Consider the following 15,834-nt stretch of genomic DNA (forward strand, 5'->3'; position numbering starts at 1 on the left):
AAACTTCATCTCCACTCAAATTCTGTAAATGTTCCTTTCTTTGGAGATGTCATTTGTTAAATTAAGATGAAGTCATGCCTTAATCCAATGAATGGTGTCCTTAAAAAAAGACACCAAGATAAAAGACCTAATTGTAAGGCTGTAAATAAATAAAATAAAAGAAGAAAGCATAGGCAGAACACTCTTTGACATAAAACATAGCCCTATTTTTTTACAATCTGTCTCCTAAGGTAAAGGAAACAAAATAAAAAATAAATAGGCTCTAATTAAATTTAAAAGCTTTTGCACAGCACAGGAAACCATCAGCAAAATGAAAAGACAACCTACTGAATGGGAGGAAATATTTGCAAATGATATGACTAATAAGGGGTTAATATCCCAAATGTATAAATAGTTCATACAACACAATATAACAAAACAACCTGATTGAAAAATAGTCAGAAGACCTGAATAGACATTTTCCCAAAGAAGACATACAGCCAACAGACAAATTTAAAGAAGCTCAATGTCGCTAATTATTAGAAAAATGCTAATCAAAACCGCAATGAGATATCACCTCAATCTGTTCAGAATGGCAATCATCAAAAAGAACACAAGTAACAAACGTTGATGAGGATGTGGAGAAAAGGGAATCCTTGTATACGGATGGTAGTAACATAAATTTGTGCAACCACTGTGGAAAATAGAATAGAGATTCCTCAAAAAACTAAAATAGAGCTCTCACATGATTCAGCAATTCCTCTCCTGGGCATATATCCGAAGAAAATGAAAATGCTAATCTGAAAGGATACCTGAGCCCCAATGTTCATAGCAGCATTATTTACAGTAACTGGAAGCAACCTAAATGCCCATCAACAGATGAATGGATAAAGAAGCTGTGGAATGGAATACCACCCAGTCATGAAAAAGAATAAATTTCTGCCACGTGCAACAACGTGGATAGACCTGGAGGGTATTATGCTAAGTGAAATAAGCCAGACAGGGAAACAGTGCATATGTTATCACTTATGTGTGGAATCTAAAAAACAAACAAAAATAAACATAACAAAACAAAAACAGACTCACAGATGTAGAGAACAAACTAGTAGTTACTGGTGGGGAGAGAGAAGCGGGGAGGGACAAGTGGAGTTGGGGTTAAAAGGTTTGAACTACTATGTATAAAATAAATAAGCTACAAGGATATATTGTACAACACAGGGAATATAGCCAATATTTATAATAAATTAATGGAGTTTATTTGTCTAGAAAAATGTTGACTCATTGTTTTATACCTGAAACTAATGTAGTAATAACACTGGAAATCAGCTATACCTCAACTGAAAAAAAAAAAGACACGCAGCAACAAAGAGTGGGGAAAGGCCACGTGAACACAGAGGCAGAGGTAGGATTTATGTTGCCACAAGCCAAGGGGCACAAGGAGCTGCCAGAAGTTGGAAAAAGGGAGGAAGTGTCCACCCGCTGGGGGCTTCCCAGGAGGCTCAGTGCTAAAGAACCCACCTGCCAATACAAGAAACGCAGGTTTGAACCCTGGGTCAGGAAGATCCCTCGGAAAAGGAAATGGCAACCCACTCCAGTATTCTTGCCTGGGAAATCCCATGGAAAGAGGAGCCTGGCGGGCTACAGTCCATGGGATGGCAAAAGAGTTGGACACAACTTAGCAACTGAACAACAACAACATCCTTCCAGTGAAACTTTGGAGAGAGTATGGCCCTGTTGACACTTTGATTAGTTTCTAGAGTCCAGAACTGTGAAAGAATAAATTTCTGTTGCTATAAGCCCCTTAGTTTGTGGAAAGTTGCTGTAGGAAGTTAATATAGGGTGTAAAATGAAGTATGTTGAGACATAATGATAGGGTTGCAGCAGTTTGGTGTCATGAAAATTCAGTATTAGTATTAGATTTAATAAGTCATATTTATCACTTATACATATTTGTCACTGTTAGACTTATTATTATTGAAGTCTGATTATTATTTGTAGTCTTGTTTATTATCACTATCCGAATCAAGCAGAATTTGACTGAACTAGGCCAAGAAGTTAGTGGTGAAGAGGGTAGGCTTAGCAGTCAAACAGAACTGGGTTGAAAACCCCAGCTTTGGGTACATATCAGTAGTGTGATCTCAGTCAAGTGATTTTTGCCTCTTAGAGATTGTCCTCTTCGGTAAACTGAGGCTACCAAACCCTCTTCATCAGATTATTGTGAGACTGAGATTCCTCATTTAAAAACACTTAGCCCAGGAACTTCCCTAGTGATCCAGTGGCTAAGATTCCACACGCCGAATGCAGGGGTCCTGGATTCAATCCCTGGTCAGGGAATTAGATTCCACATGCTGCAACTAAGAGATCCCCAGTGCCACAATGGAGATGGAAGATCCTGTGTGTCTCAACTAAGACGCACCACAGCCAAATAATTTAAAACACATAAATTATTTAAAATACATAAAAGCACTTAGCCCAGTGCCTGGAACATAGTAACATCTCAATAAATGCCAATCGACTCATGACCAAAGCACATAGTAGGTCTACCTACCTAAAGTTGCCTCAATTAATCTCTCTTCCATGACCTTGATGATTCCTTTCATTGTACCACCAGTAATCATCAACTTTCTTTCTTCATTGGCTCTATTCCCAGCAGAATGTAGAATGTGAGCCCCATTAGACAGGTGCAGAGTCTCATTTATGGCTGGACATCCAGGATCTAGCACAGAGCCTAGCATGTATTGGTGAGATGGATGGATGAACGAATGAATGGTGAACACCTTGTCTTGTAAATATTAAATGAAGACACATTCAATCATTACATTTCCTTTTATTCCATCTGTAGCCCCAAATAATTGCATAAGAATGCATCCTCCTTGCCATCAACAATTTTTCCTGCCTACTGCTTTAAGCCCCTTTGGTAGGAATCCAGCCTCCTTAATAATGTAAAACATGGTATCCTGGGATCTTCAAAAGCATGGGGCTGAATCCTTGCTGGAGCTGATGGACTGTAGGACATCAGCCCTATGCCTGGCACATAGTAAGGGAATTTCCCCCTCCTCCCGCCTGGTCTGTTTATTATTTATTCTAGGGTTCGGGTGGTAGAGGAGACAAAGGGGCTGAATTGAGGGATGGCTGGGAACAATTTGGGGAGTTATAAAATCTTTGTGAATATCTTCCTTTTTCTCGGAGTTGGATTAGGTTGGCACACTGCCTGCTTCCAGTGGTACCACCAAAACGGACTTAGCAAGACCAACAGAATTCTCTGAAGATTCTGCATCTCAAGCGATCCCAGCCTCCTCTGTATTCCCCAGGTCCCTAGGAGACACTGTGATTGTGAGTGGGGATTATCAGGGTGTCAAGAGAGGGCCATTGCCCCAGTAATAAGATGCTCTGAACTGGAGGCTTGTCAGTTACCTCTGCAAGAGGTGGATAGACATCCTTGATCCTCATCACATTTTAATTCTTGGCCCTCTGTGGGAAGGGTGACCTTCGGGTATAGCTCTAGAACCAAGGAGGCCCCTAACAAGCAGGAAGAAGGGCTGGCCAGCTATCCCATCTGATATCCTGAGATCCCAGGAGAATGATCCATTCTTCCTAGATCTCCTCCAGGCCCCTCATTGCTGAGCATAAAAGCTCCACCTGGCTCCTGGGGTCTCTGGAGAATTTAGGCATGAAGCTGTTTGATTGGGAAGGTGGTTCTGACCTGCACTGAGCCTGTCCCAGGCCTCCTGCCTCCTGCCCCCTGCCCACCTTGCACCCTTCACAGGGCCTGGCTGCCCAACAGACTGTCATCAGGTCATGCAGACAGGCATGACCAGGCTGCCTTCCAGAAGTCAGTACCAACACTCCATGGAAAGGGCTAAGTGTCCAGGCCTCTAGGGCTGGTTCAAGTCAGATGAGAGGATCAAGGCCACTCATCCTCCTCCAGGGAGTGAAATGACTTCTGACTTGACTTATTTCACACTGTGAAAGTGATCACATCAGTGATCAGAGCTCATCAGGCCAGGATAGCTCTCTGGAATCTAGCCCCGGGGTGGTTTTCACATCAGCCTCTGTCTCAGTGACTGAGGACCTGGGGATGTCTCCTTTTCCTTCTGGCCCAAGGCCCCTCACGCACTTCTTCCAGTGGGCCAGACGGTGGTGGGCAGAGGACCGGATCTCCCCACTCCGCAGGGCATAGATAATGGGGTTGACCATGGAGTTGACAAGGCAGAGCAAGGAGCAGAAGGCGAAGACCTTTCTGACCTGGTCGCTTAGCCTGGCAGCCAGGCTGTAGACCATGAGGGCCAGTACCGGGAACCAGAATATGAAGAGCACAGCCAGGAGCATCCCCAGGGTCTTGGCCAACCGCACATCCAGCCTCATCCGGGCCATTCCAGACAGATGTCTGTCCCGGTGCTCAGCCAAGCTGGCTACGTGCTGATGGGCCTTCCACAGGACATGTGAGTAGGTGTAGATGATGCCCGAGAAGAGGACGGCAATGAACAGGAGCCAGCTCAGCAGATAGTCATTGGGGATCAGGGGGAAAAGCTCAGAGCAGGGCCTGGGACAGCAGGTCCATCCCATGAGGGGCAGGTAGGACACCAGTGCGCCGAGCACCCACATGATGCCCAGGGTCACCAGTGCCCTCCTGCGGGTGAGTAGAGCTTTGTAGGTAGGCGGGTAGCGCAGACAGAGGTAGCGGTCGATGGCAGTCAGCAGCAGGCTGCCTAGGGAGGCCGTGAAGGTCAGAGTCACGCTGCCGATCTTCAGCAGGAAGACAGCTTTGGAATCCACGCCGTCAAAGACGTGGAAATGTATAAAGCTGGAGGCAAAGACCACACTGGCCAGAAAGTCGGCCCCAGCCAAGCTGCCAATGAACAGGTAGGAGGGCTTCTTGCGGAGCCGGTGTGAGGACACGATGAGGTAGAGAACAAGCAGGTTCTCCAGGGCACTCAGCAGGCCCAGGAGGGTACACAGAACTGCGATAGCGATCTTTTGGGGACCGCTCAGGATCATGTACTCCTTCATGGGGTTGAAATTCAAGCCATCGATGGAGCCATTGGCTGCCTCTATCTTCAGGCATATCTCCATGGGGTGGGTCCCTGGGCTTCTGCTGGGCTTGCCAAGAAGTCTTTGCTGTAGCACAAGAAGAAAAAATGAGCCTTTTTAAATCAGTGCAATGACCTCACATGATCACTGACTCTAGCCAAACTCTTCACCCGTGTGGCTGGATCATATTTGCTGCTCTCTGCGGCATCCCTAGTGTCTCAGACCGTAAAGAATCTGCCTGCTGGAGAAGGAAGTGGCAACCCACTCCAGTATTCTTGCCTAGAAAAGTCCATGGACAGAGGAGCCTGGCAGGCTGCAGTCCATGGGGTTACATGACTGAGCATGTGTGCACGAGGGTGGAGGGAGATGGGTTGGTAGCAATAAAGTGGTAGAACTAAAAAAAAAAAAAAAGAATCTGCCCGTGATGCGGGAGACCTAGGTTCCATCCCTGGGTGAGGAAGATCCCCTGGAGAAGAGCAAGGCAACTCACTCCAGTATTCTTGCCTGGAGAATCCCAAGGACAGAGGAGCCTGGTGGGCTACAGTCCACGGGGTTGCAAAGAGTCAGACACGACTTTGTGGCCCACACTTTCTCTTTGTCACTTTCTCTCTATTTTACCCTTTCTCCATCCTAGTGAGGATGTACTAGGTTTGTACTGGTTGCCTTAGAAGAGGCATGTGGGAATTCAAGATGTTGAAAAAGTGCAAAAAGTGGTCACTCAGTCGTGTATGACTGTTTGCGACCCCATGGACTGTAACCTACCAGACTCCTGTCCATGGGATTTTCCAGGCAAGGGTATTCCAGACAAGGTTGCCATTGCCTTCTCCAGGGGATCTTCCCCACCCAGGGATCAAACCCAGGTCACCCGCATTGCAGGCAGACGCTTTACCGTCTGAGCCACCAGGAAAGTACATCAAGAAGCCAAGGTGGCCTGCAAACCATATGATCTCACATATATGTGGAACTAAAAAAAACCCAAAAACTAATTCAAAGATACAGAGACTAGCTTGGTGGTTGCCAGAGGCAGGGATTGGTGGGAGGGTGGTGTGGATGAAATGCCTGAAGGTAGTCAAAGGTACAAGCTTTCAATTATAAAGTCTTGGGGATAGTTACTAATACTGTATTTGAAAGTTGCTAAGAGAATAGATCTTGAAATTGCTCATCTTAAGAAAAAAATTGCAACTGTGTAATAATGATGTTAATGATTTATTATGGTGATCATCTCCTAATATGTACAAATATCAAATCATTATGTTGTACACCTGGAAATAGTATTATGTCACATGAGAATTATACCTCAATAAAGCAAAATAAGAAATAAAAGTGACCTGCAAGCTTTTTGGCTTTAAGCAAAAAACTACGCTAAAAACTTCATTTTGAAAGTATGAAACTCTTCTAAGGGTCAGAAACTGAAAGGAGGGCTTCCCTGGTGGCTCAGTGGTAAAGAACCCGCCTGCCAATGCCGGAGACACGGATTCAATCCCTGATCTGGGAAGATCCCCCATGCTGGGGAGTAGCTAAGCCTATGGTCCACAACTAGAGCCTCTGCTCTAGAGCCTGCGAGCTACAACTGCTGAAGCCTGCACGCCCTAGAGCCCATGATCCACAGCAAGAGAAGCTGCCGCAATGAAAAGCCCATGCGCTGAAACTAGAGAGTAGCCCCATTCTCCACAACTAGAGAAAAGCCTGCAGAGCAATGAAGACCCAGAAGAACCAAAAATAAATAAAGTTATATTAAAAAAAACTGAAAGGAAATCAAAACCAAGAAAAAAAATGGAATCCAGAGTGATAAAGTGGAGGGTTTTTTGCATTTATGTTTTATTTTGTTTTGTTTGCCAGTTTTGGTAAGTAAGATGCTGAAGGTTTAACAACATTTTAGGGATGGTTAGACAAGACTTGGGTTTCACACCAGTAGAAATGCCAGATAAAATATAGGAGTCCAGGTAAATTTGAATGTCAGGTAATGAATCATCTTTAGTATAAGTGTGTCCTAAGTATTGAGAAAAACAAACAGGGCACCCAAATATTGTAAGGGACATTATTAGAAAGCAAACTTTGAATTTCTCTAGAGGGATATACTCTCTTATCCAGGTCACACAAGATTTCCACATATAACGGCCCAAGGAATTTGAGCTCATGATGCAGAATTACAAAAAGCACAAGTAAATATGAAGAAGAGTTAGCAGAAATGTCATACGGCAGAATTAGACTTCCAAGAACTTCATATAACTCTTTGGTTTATATTATAGAATATATATATAAGCTTTTTCTTTTTCTTGTAGCACGAGATCTTAGTTCTTGGACCAGGGATTGAACCCATACCTCTTGCACTGGAAGCATGGAATCTTAACCACTGGACTGCCAGGGAAATCTGAATATGTTTAATATGATTAAACAATAAGGAATCAAAACCATGATTACTTAATGAAAGGCTAGGCAGATTTGAAGAAGAATCAAGTAGAATTTCTGGAAGTGAAAAATGAAGTCATTGAAAACGGAAAGCCTTAAGAGGAGGTGAAAGAGCAGAAGAGATTAGCCAGCCAAAAAGCTCTGATCTAGAAAGTGGATCTGAGGAAATTTCTCAAAAGGCTGCACAAGGAGATAGAGAGATGGGAAATATGGAAGAATGGTTAAGAGACAGGAAGGAGTGAAAGAAAAGGTTTAAAATATATCTAATTGGAGTTTCAGAAGAGAAGACTAGAAATTGGTGGAGGGCATTGGGAAGGTCATAGTCAAAGAGATGCTAGTAGAGAATTGCCCAAAATTCTCCTGGACAGTGAACTTCGAGCAGGGTTTTTTTTTTTTTTTTTTTACTGTAGTTGATTTATAATGTTGTGTTAGTTCCAGGTATACAACAAAGTGATTAAGTGTATACATGTGTGTATATATATATGTATATATATATATACTTTTTTTCCAGATTCTTTTCCATTATAGGTTATTATAGAATATTGAATATACCTGCCTATGCTATACAATGAAAAAAGAAAAAAAAAAGTGCCAGTTGCTCAGTCCTGTCCTGATTCTTTGTGACCCCATGGACTGTAGCCTGCCATGTTCCTCTGTCCATGGAATTCTCCAGGCAAGAATTCTGGACTGGGTTGCCATGCCCTTCTCCAGGAAATAAATAAATAAAAGTCAATAGTCTTTTTATAATAAAACTTCAGAATACCAAAGACAAAGAGAAAAAAATTAAAAACAATCAGAGATTAAAAAAACACAATACCTGCAAAGGAATCACAATGAAATTTAAAAGCAGATTGGCCAAGAGCAGTAATGATAGCCAGAAGATAGATGGCAAAAAGCTAGCTGTCACTCAAAATAATACAAACAGAGTTATTCACTAACAGACCTTCACTGAAGGAAATCTAAAGGATATGCCATCAGAAGAAGGAAATTCTCCATAGAGGGAAGGACAGAAAGGCAAGAAGGAATTGTGAACAAATAAGTGGATAAATGTATGAGTAAATAAAAACAAATGTCTGTATAAAACAATAATAATATAATAATAATAGTGACTGAGACTGATTTGGAGGGTATAAAAACAGAGTGTAAGTAAAATTGTGAATGACAGTAACATAAGCCAAGAGAGAGGAATAGAGTTGAAGCTTTATTTAGGAAGTGAGTAACATTATTGCACTGTGGTGCTGGAGAAGACTCTTGAGAGTCTGTTGAACTGCAAGGAGATCCAACCAGTCAATCCTAAAGGAAATCAATTCTGAATATTCATTATAAGGACTGGAGCTGAAGCTGAAACTCCAATACTTTGGCCACCTGATGCGAAGAGCCAACTCATTGGCAAAGACTCTGATGATGGGAAAGATTGAAGGCAGGAGGAGAAGGGGATGACAGAGGACAAGATGGTCGGACAGCATCACTGACTATTGAGCAGACGCTTTAACCTCATGTCAGCATCACTGACATGAATTTGAGCAAGCTTCAGGGGATGGCAAAGGACAGAGAAGCCTGGCATGCTGCAGTCCCTGGGGTCGCAAAGAGGCAGACACGACTGAGTGACTGAACAACAACAAACGGAAATGATCTAATTTAGACTTTTAAAAATCAGGCATCAGGACTTCACTGGTGGGTTCAGTGGTTAAGACTTCACCTTCCAATGAAGCAGGGCAGGTTCAGTCCCTTGCTGAGAAGCTAAGATCCCACAAGCTTCATCGGCCAAAGGGCCAGATATAAACAATAGAAGCAACATTGTAACAAATTCAATAAAGACTTTTTAAATGGTCCAATAAACTTTTAAAAAAATCAGGCATCATCATGGCAACTAAAAATGGGCACTTACCAAGAGCATTGCCAATGAATGAACAACAAAGGCATTTGCCATCTGCCTCTACGATTGAACCCCTGCTGCTATAGCTGTTGACCTTCAACAACCTCTGAGGGAGTTCAGCGTGGAGTGAGGCGCTCTGTGCTCCAGGGAATCTGGTGGGACAGGTCTTTAGATAGTTGGATGTTTTTAGGAATGGATTTTATGATCTCAATCCTTGCATCTCCTCATATCTAGAGAAGCACTAAATCCCTTTATGGTGACATCAGATAGATCCTCATAGCTAACAAAAAACCTTTTGCAAAATGAGTGCTTCATGGTATTGAACTCCTCCTTCTCTAGAACCTAACTCGGCTTTGAGTCTAGCGATGTCTCAGCTGTTAGTTTGGGCTTCCCTGGTGGCTCAGAGGTTAAAGCGTCTGCCTCCAATGCGGGAGACCTGGGTTCGATCCCTGGGTTCGACCCCTGGGTCCTAGAAGATCCCCTGGAGAAGGAAATGGCAACCCACTGCAGTATTCTTGCCTGGAGAATCCCATGGACCGAGGAGCCTGATAGGCTAGAGCCCATGGGGTCGCAAAGAGTCGGACACGACTGAGCGACTTCACTTTCACTGTCTCCAAAACCTTATATATTGACTTTCCCCCGCTGCCGCTTTGGAGAAGTCTCTCAGAGCTATCTGAGATGCTGCCTCCCGGGCTGCAGTCCTCATTTTGTCCCAAATAAAACTTAACTCGCAACTCTCAAGTTGTATGTCTTTTTTAGTCAACAGTTATGGCGACCACGAAGGGACCCAGAGTGGACTTCCTTCCTTCGACTGGACTCCACCAGGAACCGGAGCTTTGGTACCAGCAGTGTCCCGTTGCGTCCATCCGCCTCCTCGGGGAGTGCAGACGAATTTGGGTAAGTCTCTACTAGTTCTCAAATCTCCTGTATTGGCTGAGATTCTGAGTTTTATTTGGCAGTGGAGGAGGTTACCTGCCCCCTTCCAGTAGGAAAGATACTGGCAGGGGGCCTGGGTGGAACATCCGGGGCATATCCACTCATGTTCTAGACACAAGTGGGGCTTGGTTGAAAGATACTGAGAAATCCCCACCCAGGCAAAAGATACCGGGTGGGGGGCTGGCTGAAACATGCCGGGGGAATTACCCACCCAGTGGAAAGGTACTGGGTAGGGGGACTTGACTGGGAAAAAAAATCCAGGAACACCTAGGACTCAGCTGAAAGGCGCTGAGCTTGCCCCATTGTAGGGGACTGAATGGTCTTAGCTAAGTGGTTAAGTAAGAGGCTGATCTGACACTTTTCCTCAGTTCGACTGCCATTATAGAATTTGTCAGGATAAAAGTGAGGAGACTACACGAGAGCTTTGCTCCGGAGAAAAGGGACAAGACTCCTCCCAGCCAGTTTGGGTTTTCTCAGGTGACTGAGAAATTTACGGGGGTGGTGGAGGCCTAGTCCTCATGCTGTGCAGTGGTCCCATAGGGAACTCCACTCGTTAATTAAAATACTTGCTCATCCGGGGGGCGCACATAAGAACTGGCCATTCAGCGACCTGAGCAGCCGCGGTGGTCGTTGATTGCCGGAGGCAGAATCTGAGACACGTAAGACGAGCTGAAAGGGCTCTGGGGTGACTCCTGGAGGAGTTAATCTTACAAGCAGCACATGGGCCCACTACCCAAGTTCGCTAGTGATTTTTATCCCTGACAAATTCAGCTTAAAATGGGAAACGGAATCTCTCAAAAACAGAAACAGAGGGGTGTTAGAAAACCAGCCTCTGACTAACACTCCAGCCAGATTCATGTACAATACCTATAGAGCTCATACTTGCAAGTACCTAGTTAATTAAAAAAATTATACTAAAAGAGATCTCAACCTAAAATGGCCAAATTGGGGTTCTTTTGATATTTCAAAATTGATATTTTTGCATGCACAATTAGAAAAGGCCGGCCAGGCTTACTTTGACTGGTATCTAGAAGCATCTAAAAGAGGAAATGATAGAGTAACTTCACAGGAAACCAACAAGAAATTGCCTGAAACTATCAGAACTGAAAAAGGCTGCTAGCACTGACTCTGCCGTCGCAGGTCTAGAGTAACTGGGAAGTCACGTTTGGCATTTATGCCACTTGGCTTTTGATTTCTGGGCATCTCTTTGCCTTTTGTTTCAGAGTGTGACTCCTGGCGGGTGGAGTTCTGGTTTGGTTTGGTTTGCGTGAGCAGACATGTGGTACATACTGCTCCAGCTAATACGGGAATTGCTCACTCTAAGGTTCCACACTCCCCCTGGGAACCCCTTGGAAAGACAAAAATTTTTTTGACTAGTCAATCTATAGCTATAACAAGAAAAATGTCCTAAAAGTATTAGATCTTTACTGACAATAGGATAGGAAAATGAACTAAGGTTCCCTTATGTCCAGGACTTCCTCCTGTAATCAACAGCCTGGGGCTGATCAAACTAAGACCCCCACTTCCCTAGAGGGACAATCCCTGCTGAGACCAATCTGCACTTGTTATAAGGGCCAATTTGAGCACTATCTGGTCTAAATACTGGCTATAAAACTATGATCACAGAAAAATACTATATTTGACAATATGGTCACAATATTCTTTAGACTCCGGAGAAAGCTTGAGGAAGAAAAATGATCTTTTTAAGAATTCTTGCCCTGAGGAAATAACTCCTCCTATACCTTTAGACCAGAGCTCTCTGGATCACTCTAGACCATCTCTAATTTCTGAAACCAAAAGGGAAAAAAAAAAATGGGATCAAAGTCTTTTAAAACCTTATTCCAACCATTTTTTTTTTTTTACAACTAGTATTCATAACTGAGTTTGGGAATTAAGCAGAATATTTTCATTGTACGTAGGTTTAATATAAGTTAAATATTACTATATCTGTTACAAGTTTGTCAGCAAGGAAATTACCTTGAGTGAAGAAACTTCTAAAAAAAATGTTAAGAATAATTATTCTTTAGGCATGTCTGTCTAAAATAGTCTCTCCAGATTGGGGTAACTTGAACTTCTAAGAGCTGTGCTAAATTAAGTGTTGGAAGTGTATGAATAGCTAAGTCATTTCCAAATAAAATAAGATTTTGAAACATTTACAACTGAACACTAATTTCCTCTTACAGAGAAACTAAAGAGTTCTGGGATTAAAAATGAATGATGTTTGGGGCCATCCTAAAATGTTCTCTCTAAGAAAGCAAAGGTTTTAGAAATTATCACTGGTATTTATGGTCACCAATCTACAAAATGCTAATATAAAAGTCAGTTCTTGGTTGCTTAAGGGAAGTAGGAAGTGCGTTTTCAGTAAAGAAAATATGAGGAATGGAACTGCATTTTGTGAAGGGAAAAGGAAGTAAGTCTGACTTACAGGTGGCTTTTTAGGATGGAAGAACACAGTAATGGATACAGGAAGTGATAAGGTTTGTGAAAGGTGAGCCATAAAGAAAGAGTTTTGTACATAGTCAGGAATAAGTTTTTCTTTATCTCTTAAATGATCTGTTCTAAAATCTTTTATCATTACTTTGACTAAGTGACTAGCTATTGTTTCACAATGAAAATTCTATCTGACTGAGTTCTAAACCTTTTTGTTGACAAAACTTCCTAAATCATTCTAATGAAAAAGATTTCTAGCTAACTTCTGGATTCTTCAGAGGGCCCCTGAAACATCCCAAAGAGAGATATTACACTAATTTGGCTAATTTTGTATACAGAATTACATGGGGGAATGTTGTCAAGTGAGTAATAAGTCTCAGGTTATATTGTATGGTAAATGTTACTAATATAGATATCCTAGAAACTGTATGGAGTTCCTAAAATTCTGATATGCTTGGGTAAAATGTTATCAGGCATAATTCTAGTTACTATCTCTTTATTGTCAAAGCATTAACCAAGTTTTGCCTCTTCAAGAAGATTTATAAAAAGGACTTTTGAATAAATGCCAGTTTCTGAACTGAGTAAGGATTCTAATAGAAAACCTGCTGACTTCACAAAAGGACTGAATGAACTGGTAAATATGCTTATAACTTTTATGGTTTCTATCTGAAAAATTACTGATTTGAATCTGTGTTTTCCAGGTGTAATGAAAAAAAAAAACTTCCCTCAAACTAATTATGGCAGTAATTTGGTAAAGTTATATTTTATAAACAAATTGAGACATTTATCTTTTCTCTCTGTCTGAACCCTCCAGAGATTGGAAGCTCTTAGTTTCCAGTAACTTTATCAGGTAAGTCAGGAAGGTTATCTCAATAACAGGTACAGAAATCTCAAGGGATTTTGGAGACCTTGAGAAGGGAGGAATTTACTTAGATCTGTTAGGCAAAATCTGTGATAAGCCTTTGGCATGACTTTCCTAGTCCTGAAAGATTTTATTTTAAAAGTTCAGTCTGAGACTATGAAAGTCTCAGCAAAGGAAAAAGTCTATGATTAATTTTGGTTATATAAATCATGCCAGGTTTATTGAGACCAGACCTATATTACAAACAGGTCTTAATTAGGTTATATTTGGTAAAAATGATGGTGATTTTAGGGAGAAGGGGCTTCCATGGTGGCTCAGATGGTAAAGTGTCTGCCTGCAATGTGGGAGATCCAGGTTCGATCCCTGGATTGGGAAGATCTCCCTGGAGAAGGAAATGGCAACCCACTCCAGTACTCTTGCCTGAAAAATTTCATGGACGGAGGAGCCTGGCTACAGTCCTTGGGATCACAGAGTCGGACACGACTGAGTGACTTCACTTTCTTTCTTTAGGGAGAAAGAGATGTTTCAATGAATGTTAAATCCCCATTTGTTAATGGAGGTCTGTATCTACTAAGACTCATTTCCTGGATAGTTCTTTGCTGTTAGGGTATAGTAATGTAAAATTTAATTGAATTATTGAAGGACACTCTAGGGCTGTTTCTGAAGCTTATCTCAGTAAGTAATCTGTCTTTGGATGAAGATCAGATGCCTCACACATGACCTGCAAACAAGACTGGAAGAAGACATAATTTAAGGTACTCTCTCTAACCTGGATGGAAGGACCTTTCTATCAGGTACTCTTAACTAGCTCATGCCTAATGAAATTGAAAGGAAATTGACTCAGGTTAATTCCCACTTCCAAAGGCCCCTAAGCTGGACTGGTCTATAGAGAGGCCTACTGACCTCAAACTCACCTTAGAACGATGCTCAAACAGAGGAAACACACTACACCAGGACAAGAAGAAGATGACATCAGAAACAGACAGCTTGCCCAAGATGCTGACTTGTGTGATCATTTATAACGTTTTCTTGATTCCCTGGACTTAGACCTATTAATCAAATGTTTTCTATCATGGACACGATTCTATGCTAGTTTAAAACTCAATCCAATTGTTGGTTTGTGGCCAATTACCTGTGCCTAGTACTTCTGGGTTACCTTGGTGGATTTCTGTTCTCTAGGGCTCTGATTGGATATCCCCTAGGAAATTTATTTTAGATAAGTGTTCAGTCCTATTCTATCTATTCATAATATTACTAGATGGGATCCTCTTACCTGGCCAATTAATAATACCTGCTCTGATGCTGGCCATAGATTTAAGTTTTCTCTTAGGGTCATTTAAACTCAATCGAGTGATGAGCTAAGTCTCAAAAAATTAACTTCTCGTCTATTAAAAGGAAAACTGCCACAATTATGGGGAGGATGTACATGGTTAACACCAGGCTATGGTCATTTAAGTTTAAAGGCTCCTCTATGTTGGGAATGGTTAAATCATACTAAAAATGATCAACCTGGTAATTATGAGACAAGGCTGGGTGCTTTATGAACTATGCCTGTTATTACCCTTAAAGAGCGTGATTAGTATGGAACTCAGTGGATTTGTGGCACTAATTTATGGCCTTGACATCTACAGGGATGGATACGAAGGTGTAGCCTGGAATTCCTATGAATTTAAGGTCATACTTGTTAACAAATTAGAGGTAACCCCAACCAATCTATCATTGGTATGATCCCAGTGGGTCAAAGATCTGTATTCTACTAGTTATGACCAGTTATCAGCTTTTGTATGTGTGTGAGTGTGCCTTCAACAGGGTTGGAGGATGTAATTGATCATATCTAAGCCTTAACAACTTTCATAAGCTTTAAATGATAGTAATTGGGCTATTAGCCTATTGAATTCTGAGATCTCTATGATGAGAAAGGAAGTGCTACACAACTTCAAGGCCTTACAGCATCTCAGGGAGATGTCTATACTGTAATTCAAAGTGAATGCTGTATATTCATACCTGGTAAATCCTTCAATGTAACACATTTGATGACCCAAATGAAAAATCAGATTTCTGCTTTAAGAGACCCATTCTCTAGTCTTGACGATCTTAAAAAAAAAGAAACTGGTTTGGTGTGGGAGACTCATGGCTAAAATATTTACTTTTAATTCCACTAATGTTATTAACTATACCATTTGTATTTTGCTTGTTTCACAAGATTATTATTTCTTGTATAATAAGTGTAAGACTGAGCCTCCAACGAAAATGATGACTAGACTTGAAGCAGTTGATCAAATGTGTAGCTTGATATATAATCAATGATTGT

General features: G+C 41.9%; 1 protein-coding gene across 5 annotated transcripts in view; it reads right to left on the bottom strand.

Moving 5' to 3' along the window:
- Positions 1-2,791: 2,791 nt before the first annotated feature.
- CNR2 (cannabinoid receptor 2) overlaps positions 2,792-15,834 on the bottom strand; it is a 33,756-nt gene continuing 20,713 nt past the window's right edge. For 4 of the 5 annotated variants that reach the window (XM_061148186.1, XM_061148187.1, XM_061148188.1 and 1 more), the window contains one exon: positions 2,792-5,097. In XM_061148186.1, the coding sequence (XP_061004169.1) occupies positions 3,967-5,052 (1,086 nt within the window). In that variant the 5' untranslated portion in view covers positions 5,053-5,097 and the 3' untranslated portion in view covers positions 2,792-3,966. Of the gene's footprint in view, positions 5,098-9,403; positions 9,448-15,834 lie in introns of those variants that run through there. The other variant, XR_009693791.1, reaches the window with a different exon arrangement.

This window comes from Dama dama, chromosome 8 (assembly GCF_033118175.1).
Source record: "Dama dama isolate Ldn47 chromosome 8, ASM3311817v1, whole genome shotgun sequence".
Lineage (NCBI taxonomy): Eukaryota > Metazoa > Chordata > Mammalia > Artiodactyla > Cervidae > Dama > Dama dama.